The sequence below is a fragment of the Haliotis asinina genome, chromosome 9 (assembly GCF_037392515.1).
Source record: "Haliotis asinina isolate JCU_RB_2024 chromosome 9, JCU_Hal_asi_v2, whole genome shotgun sequence".
In the NCBI taxonomy this organism is placed as follows: Eukaryota; Metazoa; Mollusca; class Gastropoda; order Lepetellida; family Haliotidae; genus Haliotis; species Haliotis asinina.
The window spans coordinates 21,950,581-21,965,888 of NC_090288.1; the positions used below are offsets into that span (position 1 = coordinate 21,950,581).

The following is a 15,308-nucleotide window of genomic DNA, read 5'->3' on the forward strand; positions in this document are numbered from 1 at the left end:
ACAAGATTATCAAATAAGGAGTAGTAAAACATGTCACTAACTTTCAGTAACGGTCCAGTGTAGAATGGCCGTTCAGCAACACATGCTTGCCGTTAAAGGCGACTATGATTGTCGTTAGAAGAGACTAACGAGATCGGGTGGTCAGGCTCGCTGACTTGGTTGACACATGTCATCGGTTCTTAGTTGCGCAGATCGATGCTCATGTTGTTGATCACTGGTTTGTCTGGTCCAGACTCGATTATTTACAGACCGCCGTCATATAGCTGGAATACTGCTGAGTGCAGCGTAAAACTGAACTCATTTAGGGCCCCTAACAGATAGATACTTACATGTGACGGAGGTCTAACTTTCAGTTTTTACAAACACATGACGTTAGAGGACTTATTGGCATCTCTCATAAATGTAGCTGTTGGAACTACAGCCAGTTGGAACTAAACTCAGCCAAATTTAAAACTTCACACCTGTTTGACAGTCGTTAGTTAGAACATATGAGTAAAGGATGCATTGACTAAGGTATTGTTTAATTCTGAGCACCCCATTGGCAAAGTACCCTAGATATCAGGTCCATCGTGTGACCATTCCGACCAGAACAGTCATCCAATCGTCTAAGACTTAATATTGTAATTCACAACTTGGACACCGTCCCCAGAGCTGAATGCTTACAACGCGTATGCCCCTTGCGTGCGTTTACAACTCCGATGCATCGTCCCCTCATGGAGTGACTGGTGCGCCGAAACACGCCATGATGGATAGGACGCCATTACTGCATGGAACCAAGTTCCTGTAAATTCTGTTGGGGGTTCGATACTTGGCGGAGACGTCTGCCAAGCACATCTCAGGCGTGTTTGATGGGATTCATGTAAGAAGAGCGTCATGAGGGCCATTCCATAACATCGATACTCGTTACATCGTTCCGGAAGCAATACGAGGCCTGGCGTTATCGTGTTGAAAGACCAGGCCTAGGCCATGACCTGCTATCATGGGTAGAAGCTCCGGAGTTAGCATTTCGTCACCATATCCTGCACATTTAAGGTTTCCCTGTATAGCAAGCAGTCGGGAACGGGCATGTCCACACAATGCACCCCAAGTCATAACACTTCCGCCTCCAACGCAACACTGGGCATGACGTTCACCATGTCCCTTCCATACTCTGATCCTGCCATCAAATAATCGTAGGGAAAATCTGGATTCATCAGTAATTGCACCCCTATTCCACGTCATCTGAGTCCATCCGTTCAGAGCTGCCGTTGACGTCGGTGTATGGGTGTCAAATAGGTCCATAATATGGTCGCTGTACAGAAACATGTGCTACTCGCAGGTTTGCGCAAACACACGACCTTGGGACAATTCATTTCTGGTGGATGGTGCCGCGACAAATCCATTGCGAAGTTGAGACAACTCAATATGGCGGATTTCTGATCGTGACGTCACACGTGATATACCAGGACGGGGACAGACTGTACGGCAACTGCATCCCATCACCCTCGCAACGTCAGCTACGGACGTACCCGTGTACACCATGCCAACGGAACGTTGACACTGAACATTTGACAGTCGTGGCATTGAAATTCAAGGTATCAGTCTTTGTTTGGACTCGTTTTCCTGGTTTTCACTCTACCGTGCGTAAGTCAGCACGAAAGCACGTGTCTCATGTGGTCACGTGACAAGTGGCACGTGAAACACACCACTGGTTCAAAACTCGTTCGCATGATACAGATAGGTGAATTGATGTGCGGCGTGTCGTCTTTGACAATGTCTTTGCCGTCAATATTCATGACAACTGTCGGCAAATTTCAAAACATATTTTTACTAATTTCTGTGTGTGAAATTTTTACTTTGACTGAGAATATATGGACTGGTGTCACTGTCAACCTGGTTCCACTGTCCACATGGTTCTACTGCCGGTACCCACCGCAATTTTAATTACTTAACATTGTGACCCCTGAAATGTCCTATGTCAGTGACTTAACATTGTGACCCCTGTAATGTCCTAAGTCAGTGACTGACCACTGTGAACCCTGTAATGTCATATGTCAATGACTTAACATTGTCAACTCTAGCATCCCTTCTAATGCCTTTCTTTCACTGGTACTGCTATTCTGTTACACTATTTCATTTGTCCTTATTTGATTTGCCACACGACTCTTCGTGGTTTTGTTGCAAAGCGTTAAAGAAACTCACTGAGAACAGTGACGAAGCCGTGTGCTGTCTGCCCCCCAGCTGTGAAGGTGTAGTTCCCGGCGTCAGACAACTGCGCTCCCTGTACGTAGAATGAAAGGAAAGAGCCATTCTTGGAGATGCTGTAGCGTCCCCCCGCATTAAGGAGCTTCCCGTTCTGGCTCCAGTTGCCCCCAACCACGGCGATATGACTCATCTCGGCCGTCAGGTTGAATCTCTCCCCCTCGTACACAGTCAGGTTCTGGAGACCCGTCAAGACCTCAGCTGAAGGGACAGATGGACATTTAGTAGGAAAGAGGAACAGTGTGCGATCTGGGGATCTGTGTCTGTGACAGTTGCAGAGTTGGGGATCTGTGTCTGTGACAGTTGCAGAGTTGGGGATCTGTGTCTGTGACAGTTGCAGAGTTGGGGATCTGTGTCTGTGACAGTTGGGAGTATTTCTGACGAACTTACGGGCTTCTTTTGGAGATTATACGTGCGTTTTCGAGCATATTTAGGAAATAATCTTATAAATCGCTACGACCTTCAAAACAATAAAATTTTATCTCTATGTAACTAAGCAACTTTAATCTGTAACACTGGACTAGATTTCCTATGTTGGGGTATTTTAGACTGACTTTTGGGGGGTCATTTATATGATTTTCAGTCTATTCATTTTAAAACTCTACCAGGGCAGCAAGGTTATATGTTCAATTTGAGAAATATGTTCACTTTTTTATATCTGCCTTAAGATTTAATATAGCTGGGGGTTTTTAACAAAAAAAGCAATACGATACACGAGTGCACAGGTGGTCTTAAGTAACATAGAGTTATCGTTCTTTCTAAGAGCAGTTCTTATGTTGATGCGCCAGCGTGAAATCCATCTAGGATGGCACGGGTCGATATTCGGCTTGTCCAGGAATAGCACGAGTTGTCACGAATGGGTGTTGGGGTGAAAACTGTACAGTAGGATGCATGTTAGTGTGTACGTGGGTAGGTGTGTAATAAGAAAGTGAAATCCCAAATATGACATATGTTGTAAGTGTGCTTGGTTGAGTGTGGGTGTTTGTGGATGGTGTAATGGTTTTATTGTGTCCATAAAACAAGAGTGGGTATGGTATTGTTTAAAGACAGGCTTGAAATAACTAGAAGACCACATACCAATTACAGCACAGAATTTCTCTGCGAGTTCTGGGGCAGTGTCCTCGAACGTTTGGAAATCTGACAGGTGTATCACGTGACCTTCGTCTGACGCAATACTCTCTAGCTCACTTTGATATCGAGCCAAGATGCCGGCGTTTCGTTTAACATAAAATTCTATTCCAACTGTATAGATGGTGATGCTGCTGTCTTTAGCCCTTTGTGCCGCTTCCAGTGTCCTCTCAGGACGTGTGGAGAGACCGTCTGTGACTACAATCATGATGCGGGGCACGACCTTCCTGCCCTGTGTCAGCAGCATATCGGTCGCCGAGTCGATGCCGTGGTCCGTGAACGTGGATCGGGCAGGGTACGACATGTTCTCGATCTTGTTGTCCAAGAACCGCCAGTCATGAGTCATGTTCACGGTTTCTGTGACCGCCGTGCTGTACAACACAACGCCCACGTGAACGTCCTCGTTCGTCTGCAGCGTGGTGTTTATGAACTCCATCAGGGCTCGCTTCACGGTGATGAAGTTACTGGCACCAATACTCTCGGATCCGTCAACAACCAGCACAGCATCATAGATGGAGTGACAATCTGCAACAGAAAATCATGTTGTATTGTAAGGCAGGAACAATCTGCAACAGATTACCGTGTTGTATTGTGAGGTAGTGACAATCTGCAACAGATTACCGTGTTGTATTGTAAGGCAGGAACAATCTGCAACAGAATATCATGTTGTATTGTAAGGCAGGAACAATCTGCAACAGAATATCATGTTGTATTGTAAGGCAGGAACAATCTGCAACAGATTACCGTGGTCTATTGTGAGGTAGTGACATTCTGCAACGGAAAATCGTGTTGTATTGTAAGGCAGTAATAATCTGCAACAGAATATCATGTTGTATTGTAAGGAAGTAACACTCTGCAACAGAATATCATGTTGTATTGTAAGGAAGTAACATTCTGCAACAGAATATCATGTTGTATTGTAAGGAAGTTACACTCTGCAACAGAATGTCATGTTTTATTGTAAGGCAGGAACAATCTGCAACAGATTACCGTGGTCTATTGTGAGGTAGTGACATTCTGCAACGGAAAATCGTGTTGTATTGTAAGGCAGTAATAATCTGCAACAGAATATCATGTTGTATTGTAAGGAAGTAACATTCTGCAACAGAATATCATCTTGTATTGTAAGGAAGTTACACTCTGCAACAGAATGTCATGTTGTATTGTAAGGTAGTAACATTCTGCAACAGAATATCATGTTGTATTGTAAGGCAGAAATAATCTGCAACAGAATATCATGTTGTATTGTAAGGAAGTAACAATCTCCAACAGAATATCATGTTATATTGTAAGGTAGTAACATTCTGCAACAGAATATCATGTTATATTGTAAGGTAGTAACATTCTGCAACAGAATATCATGTTATATTGTAAGGAAGTAACACTCTACAACAGAATATCATGTTGTATTGTAAGTCAGTAACAATCTCTAACAGAAAATCATGTTGTATTGTAAGGTGGAAACAATCTGCAACAGAATATCATCTTGTATTGTAAGGAAGTAACAATCTGCAACAGAATATCATGTTGTATTGTATGGAAGTAACATTTTGCAACAAAATATCATGTATTGTAAGGAAGCAACATTCTGCAACAGAATATCATGTTGTATTGTAAGGAAGTAACATTCTGCAACAGAATATCATGTTGTATTGTAAGGCAGATATAATCTGCAACAGAATATCATGTTATATTGTAAGGTAGTAACATTCTGCAACAGAATATCATGTTATACTGTAAGGTAGTAACACTCTACAACAGAATATCATGTTGTATTGTAAGGTGGAAACAATCTGCAACAGAATATCGTCTTGTATTGTAAGGAAGTAACACTCTGCAACAGAATATCGTGTTGTATTGTAAGGAAGTAACATTCTGCAACAGAATATCATGTTGTATTGTAAGGTGGAAACAATCTGCAACAGAATATCGTCTTGTATTGTAAGGAAGTAACACTCTGCAACAGAATATCGTGTTGTATTGTAAGGAAGTAACATTCTGCAACAGAATATCATGTTGTATTGTAAGGAAGTAACACTCTGCAACAGAATATCATGTTATATTGTAAGGAAGTAACACTCTGCAACAGAATATCATGTTGTATTGTAGGGAAGTAACAATCTGCAAAAGAATATCATGTTGTATTGTATGGAAGTAACATTCTGCAACAGAATATCATGTTGTATTGTAAGGAAGTAACATTCTGCAACAGAATATCATGTTGTATTGTAAGGAATTAACACTCTGCAATAGAAATATCATGTTGTATTGTAAAGAAGTAACACTCTGCAACAGAATATCATGTTTTATTGTAAGGTGGAAATAATCTGCAACAGAATATCATGTTGTATTGTAAGGAAGTAACACTCTGCAACAGAATATCATGTTATATTGTAAGGTAGTAACATTCTGCAACAGAATATCATGTTGTATTGTAAGTCAGTAACAATCTCCAACAGAATATCATGTTGTATTGTAAGGAAGTAACACTCTGCAACAGAATACCATGTTGTATTGTAAGGAAGTAACATTGTGCAACAGAATATCATGTTGTATTGTAAGGAAGTAACAATCTGCAACAGAATATCATGTTGTATTGTAAGGAAGTAACATTGTGTAACAGAATATCATGTTATATTGTAAGGTAGTAACATTCTGCAACAGAATATCATGTTGTATTGTAAGGTGGAAACAATCTGCAACAGAATATCGTTTTGTATTGTAAGGAAGTAACAATCTCCAACAGAATATCATGTTATATTGTAAGGAAGTAACACTCTGCAACAGAATATCATGTTGTTTTGTAAGGAAGTAACACTCTGCAACAGAATATCATGTTGTATTGTAAGGAAGTAACACTCTGCAACAGAATATCATGTTGTTTTGTAAGGAAGTAACGCTCTGCAACAGAATATCATGTTGTATTGTAAGGAAGTAACATTCTGCAACAGAATATCATGTATTGAAAGGAAGTAACACTCTACAACAGAATATCATGTTGTATTGTAAGGAAGTAAGACTCTGCAACAGAATATCATGTTGTATTGTAAGGTGGAAACAATCTGCAACAGAATATCGTTTTGTATTGTAAGGAAGTAACAATCTCCAACAGAATATCATGTTATATTGTAAGGTAGTAACATTCTGCAACAGAATATCATGTTGTATTGTAAGGCAGTAACAATCTCCAACAGAATATCATGTTGTATTGTAAGGAAATAACATTGTGCAACAGAATATCATGTTATATTGTAAGGAAGTAACAATCTGCAACAGAATATCATGTTGTATTGTATGGAAGTAACACTCTGCAACAGAATATCATGTTATATTGTAAGGTAGTAACATTCTGCAACAGAATATCATGTTGTATTGTAAGGAAGTAACAATCTCCAACAGAATATCATGTTGTATTGTAAGGAAGTAACACTCTGCAACAGAATACCATGTTGTATTGTAAGGAAGTAACATTGTGCAACAGAATATCATGTTGTATTGTAAGGAAGTAACAATCTGCAACAGAATATCATGTTGTATTGTAAGGAAGTAACAATCTGCAACAGAATATCATGTTATATTGTAAGGTAGTAACATTCTGCAACAGAATATCATGTTGTATTGTAAGGAAGTTACACTCTGCAACAGAATATCATGCATTGAAAGGAAGTAACACTCTACAACAGAATATCATGTTGTATTGTAAGGAAGTAAGACTCTGCAACAGAATATCATGTTGTATTGTAAGGTGGAAACAATCTGCAACAGAATATCGTTTTGTATTGTAAGGAAGTAACAATCTGCAACAGAATATCATGTTGTATTGTAAGGAAGTAACACTCTGCAACAGAAAGTCATGTTGTTTTGTAAGGAAGTAACGCTCTGCAACAGAATGTCATGTTGTATTGTAAGGAAGTAACATTCTGCAACAGAATATCATGCATTGAAAGGAAGTAACACTCTACAACAGAATATCATGTTGTATTGTAAGGAAGTAAGACTCTGCAACAGAATATCATGCTGTATTGTAAGGTGGAAACAATCTGCAACAGAATATCGTTTTGTATTGTAAGGAAGTAACAATCTCCAACAGAATATCATGTTATATTGTAAGGTAGTAACATTCTGCAACAGAATATCATGTTGTATTGTAAGGCAGTAACAATCTCCAACAGAATATCATGTTGTATTGTAAGGAAGTAACACTCTGCAACAGAATATCATGTTGTATTGTAAGGTAGTAACATTGTGCAACAGAATATCATGTTATATTGTAAGTCAGTAACAATCTCCAACAGAATATCATGTTGTATTGTAAGTCAGTAACAGTCTGCAACAGAGTATCATGTTGCATTGTAAGGTGGAAACAGAATATGATGTGAGTTGGAAACAACATAAGCTGTAAGGAACTGTAGTATACCAGTGCATTTTGATTGTTGAATCACTCTCATAACTTGGCGATCACAAGCCGAAAACTATGTCTTGCTTTTAAGAACCCAAATTCGACAGTCATATCATATCTGTGTTACAGTATATCATTATATGAGGACAGACCTAACACACAACCAGCCCCTAAACACACCCCTCCCTTGGAATGTTGTGTAACAAGAGTCGCGTCTCTGAATTGTCGAGATGATTACCATTACAAATACCGTTTCTTTGCCACACCTTACAACATGGCTCGTCTACGACTGTCAGTTAACAGAATTACTTGCCGTCTTTTCTTTTGGGGGACTACAACGTGCCTGTGTAGGGGACTGCCACATGCCATGTGTGGGGGGTGGGGGGTGGGGGGTGGAGGGGGGTGTACAACATGCCGTGTGTAGAGGCACTACAACATGCCGTGTGTAGAGGGACTACTACGTGTCGTGTGTATGGGGTACTACTACTTGTGTTTATGGGGTACTACTACTTGTCGTGTTTATGGGGTACTACTACGTGTCGTGTTTATGGTGTGTATGGGGTACTACTACGTGTCGTGTTTATGGGGTACTACTGCGTGTCGTGTGTATGGGGTACTACTACGTGTCGTGTGTATGGGTACTACTACGTGTCGTGTGTATGGGGTACTACTGCGTGTCGTGTGTATGGGGTACTAATACGTGTCGTGTGTATGGGGTACTACTGCGTGTCGTGTGTATGGGGTACTACTACGTGTCGTGTGTATGGGGTACTACTCCGTGTCGTGTGTATGGGGTACTACTACGTATCGTGTGTATGGTGTGTATGGGGTACTACTACGTGTCGTGTGTATGGGGTACTACTACTTGTGTTTATGGGGTACTACTACTTGTCGTGTTTATGGGGTACTACTACGTGTCGTGTTTATGGGGTACTACTGCGGGTCGTGTGTATGGGGTACTACTACGTGTCGTGTGTATGGGGGACTACTGCGTGTCGTGTTTATGGGGTACTACTACGTTTCGTGTGTATGGGGTACTACTACGTGTCGTGTGTATGGGGTACTACTACGTGTCGTGTGTATGGGGTACTACTACGTGTGGTGTGTAGGGGGTACTACAACATGCCATGTCTAGGGGGACTACAACATGCCGTTTGTAGGGGGACTACTAAACGCCGTGTGTGGGGAGAACTACACACGGTACGAAACACGAAGTCCGTAAGCGTTGTTTTATTTGACAGAAATTTATTCTCTTCTGTGTATAGGAAATAATTTGAGCTGTAATCAAGTGTAGTATGCCAGTGTAATCAAGTGTAGTATACCAGTGTAATCGGGTTGTTAAACCGCACTCATCATTTGGCGATCACACACCGAAAAATATGTCTCGTCATCACCATAGTATCTCAAAGACCTGCATAAACTGTACCAGCCCACAAGACCTCTCAGATCCTCAACCATGTAATAACTCTCTATCCCATCCCCGTCTACTCAACTCGCTGTAAATGCCTTCTCTGAGTCTGCTCCTCGACTCTGCAACTCCATCCCAGTGGACATCAAATCTGTCGACTCTGTTCAAGCCTTCAAAAAGTTTCTAAAACTTGTTTTGTATATCCAGTAACATTCGTCTACTGCTTTCCTGAAAAGCGCTGTTGAACAGGCCTAGCCTGGAACTTAGGCGCTGTACAAGTTAATTACTATTATATGATTATATTGCGAGTGATGTGTCGCACTGTGCACTGCTAATGTCTGTTTTTCTAGTGTATTTTGTGTTTTATTGCCAGGAACAGTTTTCCCCTTGGAGACCAATTCTCCGCTCGACCCGGTCAGCAGTTACCGAGATATACCTACCCTTTACGAGATGGGGAACACGTCCGTTTACAAAACATGTGTTGAAATAGGCTCTATCAGAGCGACGCAAGATGAAACTTATGTGTAAGGTACACCAAGCCACGTGAAATTATAGACCCGCATGGTTTCATATCCGGCCCTCTCCGACACGCCGTCTACATTCAGCCTCCCGCAACATTTCGGCTTGGTATGTGTAAGGTACACCTAGCCACGTGAAATTATAGACCCGCATGGTTTCATATCCGGCCCTCTCCGACACGCCGTCTACATTCAGCCTCCCGCAACATTTCGGCTTGGTATACTAGGAGTACATTTCCAGTACATTTCCAACGACCAGTTAATTAGTTCACAAAACACAACGATAAATTATTCCGCTCTGATGGCCTGACTGGACAACCCATTGAAACACGAAACCCTGGTCACTTGTCCCGCATCTTATTTGTACTTGTTATAACAGTATGTATTCTACATGAAGGTAGGTTATAACAGTATATGATTTGCATGTCTGTAGGTTGTAATAGTATGTATTCTCCATTTCTGTAGGTTATAAAAGTATATCTTCTGCATGTCTGTAGGTTATAAGGAGTATATATTCTGCATGTCTGTAGGTTATTACAATATGTATTCTGCATGAATCTCTGTAGGTTATAACAGTATATATTCTGGATCTCTGTAGGTCATAACATTATGTACTCTGCGTATCTGTAGGTCATAACAGTATATATTCTGCATGTCTGTAGGTCATAACAGTATATATTCTGCATGTCTGCGGGTCATAACAGTATATATTCTACAGGGCTGTAGGTCATAACAGTATATATTCTGCGTATCTGTAGGTCATAACAGTATATATTCTGGATGTCTATAGGTTATAACATTATATATTGTAAACCAAAAGTCACTGTGTTCTTGAGTCATCAACAGTGGTGACGTCATTCAAATCATATTGTGACGTAAAGTTGGAATGACGTCACAAATGAGCAACTCCAGACGCTACCATGGGAACCAGCTGAAACGGCCTACTGATGACACTTTACTGCTGTACCAGTACTCGATGTAAACGAGTGCAGACAGTAAAACCCTTTTGTTTACTTTTGTGTTTACAATGTCGATAAGCATCATGTGTTTATATATATTGAGTATTTATTCTGGATCTCTATGGGCTATAACAGTATGTATTCTGCACGCCTGTCCTTCTTAACAGTACATTCGAGCAGCGTTGACTCGATATTCAAGGGACCATTAAACCCTGTAGAATTAACTCGACGTCCACCGACCTGGGCATGTCATCCCATACCACAAATTGATTCGAAACCATGATCCGCTATCAGTAGCTGTTAGTTGTAACAGTGAGTATTTCCCAATTAACTCCATCTTAATCCATCCTAATTTAATAACAAACAAGTGACTCCGTCAACTCGATCAGTCCTAGTTAGTTGACACTAGCGTATCTCTTTGATTCATGCCCCACTGTGTGAAAACGTCTGGAAACAAACAATGTTCAGAGGAAAACTTGCCCACGAAAGGTAGGTGAATATCGAGTTTCTTTGTAAATATAAAACTAAAAGGGTTGTTTTGTTTGTTGGGACTATCAAATTATATTGGGACATCCGAAATATCGAGACACCCATATCGAGTTATAGCAACTTGAATAATGATAAATCATGGAGGATTTTACCGGGACCGAGATGTTATATCGAAACCGAGATACCGACTTATCAAAGTTCGATACAAGGATGCTCGACTGTATATATTCTGCATTTCTGTAGGATATACATAGAACCTCACACAAATGTCTACTGATATCAAATATATCAACACGAGTTGATAAAGTAATGAAAAATGTACATCTCTGAACACAACACTGGCATTTGATTTGCAGTGCAATGATGCCAGAGTATTGTGACATCATCAAGTTCATGACGTCATAGCATTGTTAAAGCTTGTTGCAAAATCTACTGTCAAAGCAATATCTCAAAGGAGATCTGATCTCACACAAGCGATATCTCCTGTGGAACACAGTTTTGGATGATAAAACAATCTGTATTCGACAAGCCTGCTGGTAATAAAGGTATGTATTCTGCATGGTTATAACAGTATGTATTATGCATATCTGTAGATTATATAAGCTGATATAGTATGTATCCTACACCCGTGTATGTTAATATGGTTGTATCCTACATCATCGTATGCTAGTATAGTATGTATCCTACACCGATGTATGTTGATGTGGTTATATCCTACATCATCGTATGCTAGTATAGTATGTATCATACACCGATGTATGTTAATATGGTTGTATCCTACACCCGTGTATGTTAATATGGTTGTATCCTACACCCGTGTATGTTAATATGGTTGTATCCTACATCACCGTATGCTAGTATAGTATGTATCCTACACCCGTGTATGTTAATATGGTTGTATCCTACATCATCGTATGCTAGTATAGTATGTATCCTACACCGATGTATGTTAATATGGTTGTATCCTACATCATCGTATGCTAGTATAGTATGTATCCTACACCGATGTATGTTAATGTGGTTATATCCTACACCATCGTATGCTAGTATAGTATGTATCCTACACCGATGTATGTTAATATGGTTGTATCCTACACCGATGTATGTTAATATGTTTGTATCCTACACCCGTGTATGTTAATATGTTTGTATCCTACACCGATGTATGTTAATATGGTTGTATCCTACACCCGTGTATGTTAATATGGTTGTATCCTACACCCGTGTATGTTAATATGGTTGTGTCCTACACCCGTGTATGTTAATTTGGTTGTATCCTACACCGATGTATGTTAATATGTTTGTATCCTACACCCGTGTATGTTAATATGGTCGTATCCTACACCCGTGTATGTTAATATGTTTGTATCCTACACCGATGTATGTTAATATGGTTGTATCCTACACCCGTGTATGTTAATATGGTTGTATCCTACACCCGTGTATGTTAATATGGTTGTATCCTACACCGATGTATGTTAATATGGTTGTATCCTACACCCGTGTATGTTAATATGGTTGTATCCTACACCCGTGTATGTTAATATGGTTGTATCCTACACCCGTGTATGTTAATATGGTTGTATCCTACACCCGTGTATGTTAATATGGTTGTATCCTAATATTTATTTACATAGTAGCAGGATGTATCGTACGACCGTGTTGCTTACAACGCTGTTTGTGAGAACCTCCCGTTCTCACTCCCGTTCTTCTCGTTAAGACGTGACACCAGAAGCTAGCAACAGGGCCGCCCTACATGAAACACTCACCTCTGTTGAGGGCCGACAGATTGGTCTGGGCTGCAGCATTCGAGGCCAGGATGGCCAACAACAGGTATATCAACATCGTACCCGGTGACTCTGGGGAAACACAGTGACACAAATATAAGACACACTTACAAGGGAGGAATAAGACATGTGAGTCAAACACAGGTACAACAATTTTGTTCAAGACAGGAATAAGCACAGGAAAACAATACAGGTATAAGATACAGGTACAAAACGGGAGGTAGAGCATACAAGATGGTAACAAGACAAAAACAGAACATACAGGAACAAGACAGAAAAAGACACAGACAGAACATACATGTACAAGACGGTAACAGGACACAGGTAGAACAGACAGGTACAAGACGGTAACAGGACACAGGTAGAACAGACAGGTACAAGACGGTAACAAGACTCAGGTAGGACATACATGTACATGACAGGAACTAGACACAGGTAGAACATACACGTACAAGATGGTAAAAGGACAAAGGTAGAACATACATGCACACGATGGTAACAGGACACAGGTAGAACATACATGTACACGATGGTAACAGGACACAGGTAGAACATACATGTACAAGACGGTAACAAGACACAGGTAGAATAGACAGGCACAAGACCGTAACAAGACTCAGGTAGAACATACATGTAAAAGACTCGAACAAGACAAAGAAACTGGACACAAGAACAAAACAGGTTTTCGATCCAGTGAGTTTTGAGCATTATCTAACGTGTTTGTTGTCTAGGTGGGGTCCGTGATGTCATAGGTATTACTTTCTATCCTTTATTGCAATACATGTCAACAATGAAAACATTGAACTATGTGTATTCTGTAATGAAATACACCTAATGACAATATGTTATGGAAAAGAGAAATGCCGTATTCTTTAAAAGTCTTTCAGAGCAAAAGGAAAATCCACCATTGATGATTGCTTCTTTGTTTGTGACATACCCGGGGAGATTCATTTTGGGCTAGGGTCGTATCTTGACTCTAAACCTCGATCATTTCCTTCTGGGCCCTGTGTTAGTAGATAGTTAGTAGATAGTTTATTTCGGTAGTTGGGCCATAGGCCCATGTACAACACATAACATAAGAACTGTATGTGTATATTGCAAACTAGGGGCAATTTACAAGCATAACGATCGTATGTGTAAACATTGCTTTAAATATTTTGCAAAATTCGCAAGTACATCAGTCCTTTTACAGTTTAACAAACATTTATTACAGAATACAGTAGGTTTTATATAATACTGGGCTGGTATATATTTGTCTTAACACTGCAGATTGAGGGCAAACTAATAGTAAATGTTGCTCATCTCAACATAGTTACAGTTACAGACTCTGCATGAGCAGTCAGCTGAATCAGTTCCATTTCTACGGCCTAAAGTAGACTGGATGGGCAGCACGCCCAGTCTACGTAAACACAGTAATATTCTATATTTCCTACATCTGATATTCGTGATATAATATTCAGTATCGTTGAAAATTTTAATTTGTGAATAATATGTCAACCTGGACGATTCAAAACGTTTTCCAATATTTTTCAGTGTGTTACGATCACGAAGGCGTTGCCTAAATAACTTCAGAAAAAAGTCTAAAATACCAATATCTTGACGTAGCCAGACATCACCGAAACCATAGCTATATAGTAAATATTTGACATTAGTTGCCCAGGTTATTCTCCCAACCTCACCAAGCATTCTCATCAGCAAATAACAGTGTTTAGGGGTACCTGCCACTGTTCACATATAAAAGTTTACACCAGTATTTTTATACACTTCACATCTCCCAAACTCAGTTAATATGGCAGGCAGTACTAGATACATATTTTCCTGCTTCTAGCACATACTAACAAAATTTAGAATGAAACGATTTTAAAGTTGGGTGTAGCTGGAATCCCCACACTTCGGTCCCATTCAATATTACGGGTTTAACTTAAGTATCGAATACTTTTAACATTATATTAAAAACGACATTTGTAAAAGTAAACTGTAATTTCTTAATGCCAGACAGTGCCTTACTTGCCTTGGCTACGAGTACATAATACACCCAGATAATTGTAATACGTTGACCTACCATCAATATACCACTTGTCATATAGTGCCGTGAAATGCCACCATTTCTAAAACACTCAACTTCTGTATTTGTCATATTGACTTGTAAACCCCACTGCTTACAAAAGCTACCAAAGAACATCAATTTTCCTTTGTAACCTCACCCCAGAATCATCAACTAAACATACATCATGAGTACTAGTAACATTTCCATAAAGAGATACCCCACGTAAATTTGAATCTAGCTCTGTGTTATGGTTCTTCTGACAAATACCTACATTCCTCTAGTTTTCACTCTAGGATTCTATCAATGAACTATTTCAGCAAGTATTTCAGCAA

General features: G+C 40.0%; 1 protein-coding gene across 1 annotated transcript in view; it reads right to left on the bottom strand.

Moving 5' to 3' along the window:
• Positions 1–12,987, bottom strand: part of LOC137297165 (SCO-spondin-like) — a 77,455-nt gene extending 64,468 nt beyond the window's left edge. The window contains exons 1-3 of the mRNA XM_067829178.1: positions 12,912–12,987; positions 3,319–3,894; positions 2,182–2,442 (exon numbers count right to left, since the gene is read on the bottom strand). Coding sequence (XP_067685279.1) covers positions 2,182–2,442; positions 3,319–3,894; positions 12,912–12,987 — 913 coding nt within the window. The remainder of the gene's footprint in view (positions 1–2,181; positions 2,443–3,318; positions 3,895–12,911) is intronic.
• Positions 12,988–15,308: the final 2,321 nt, after the last annotated feature.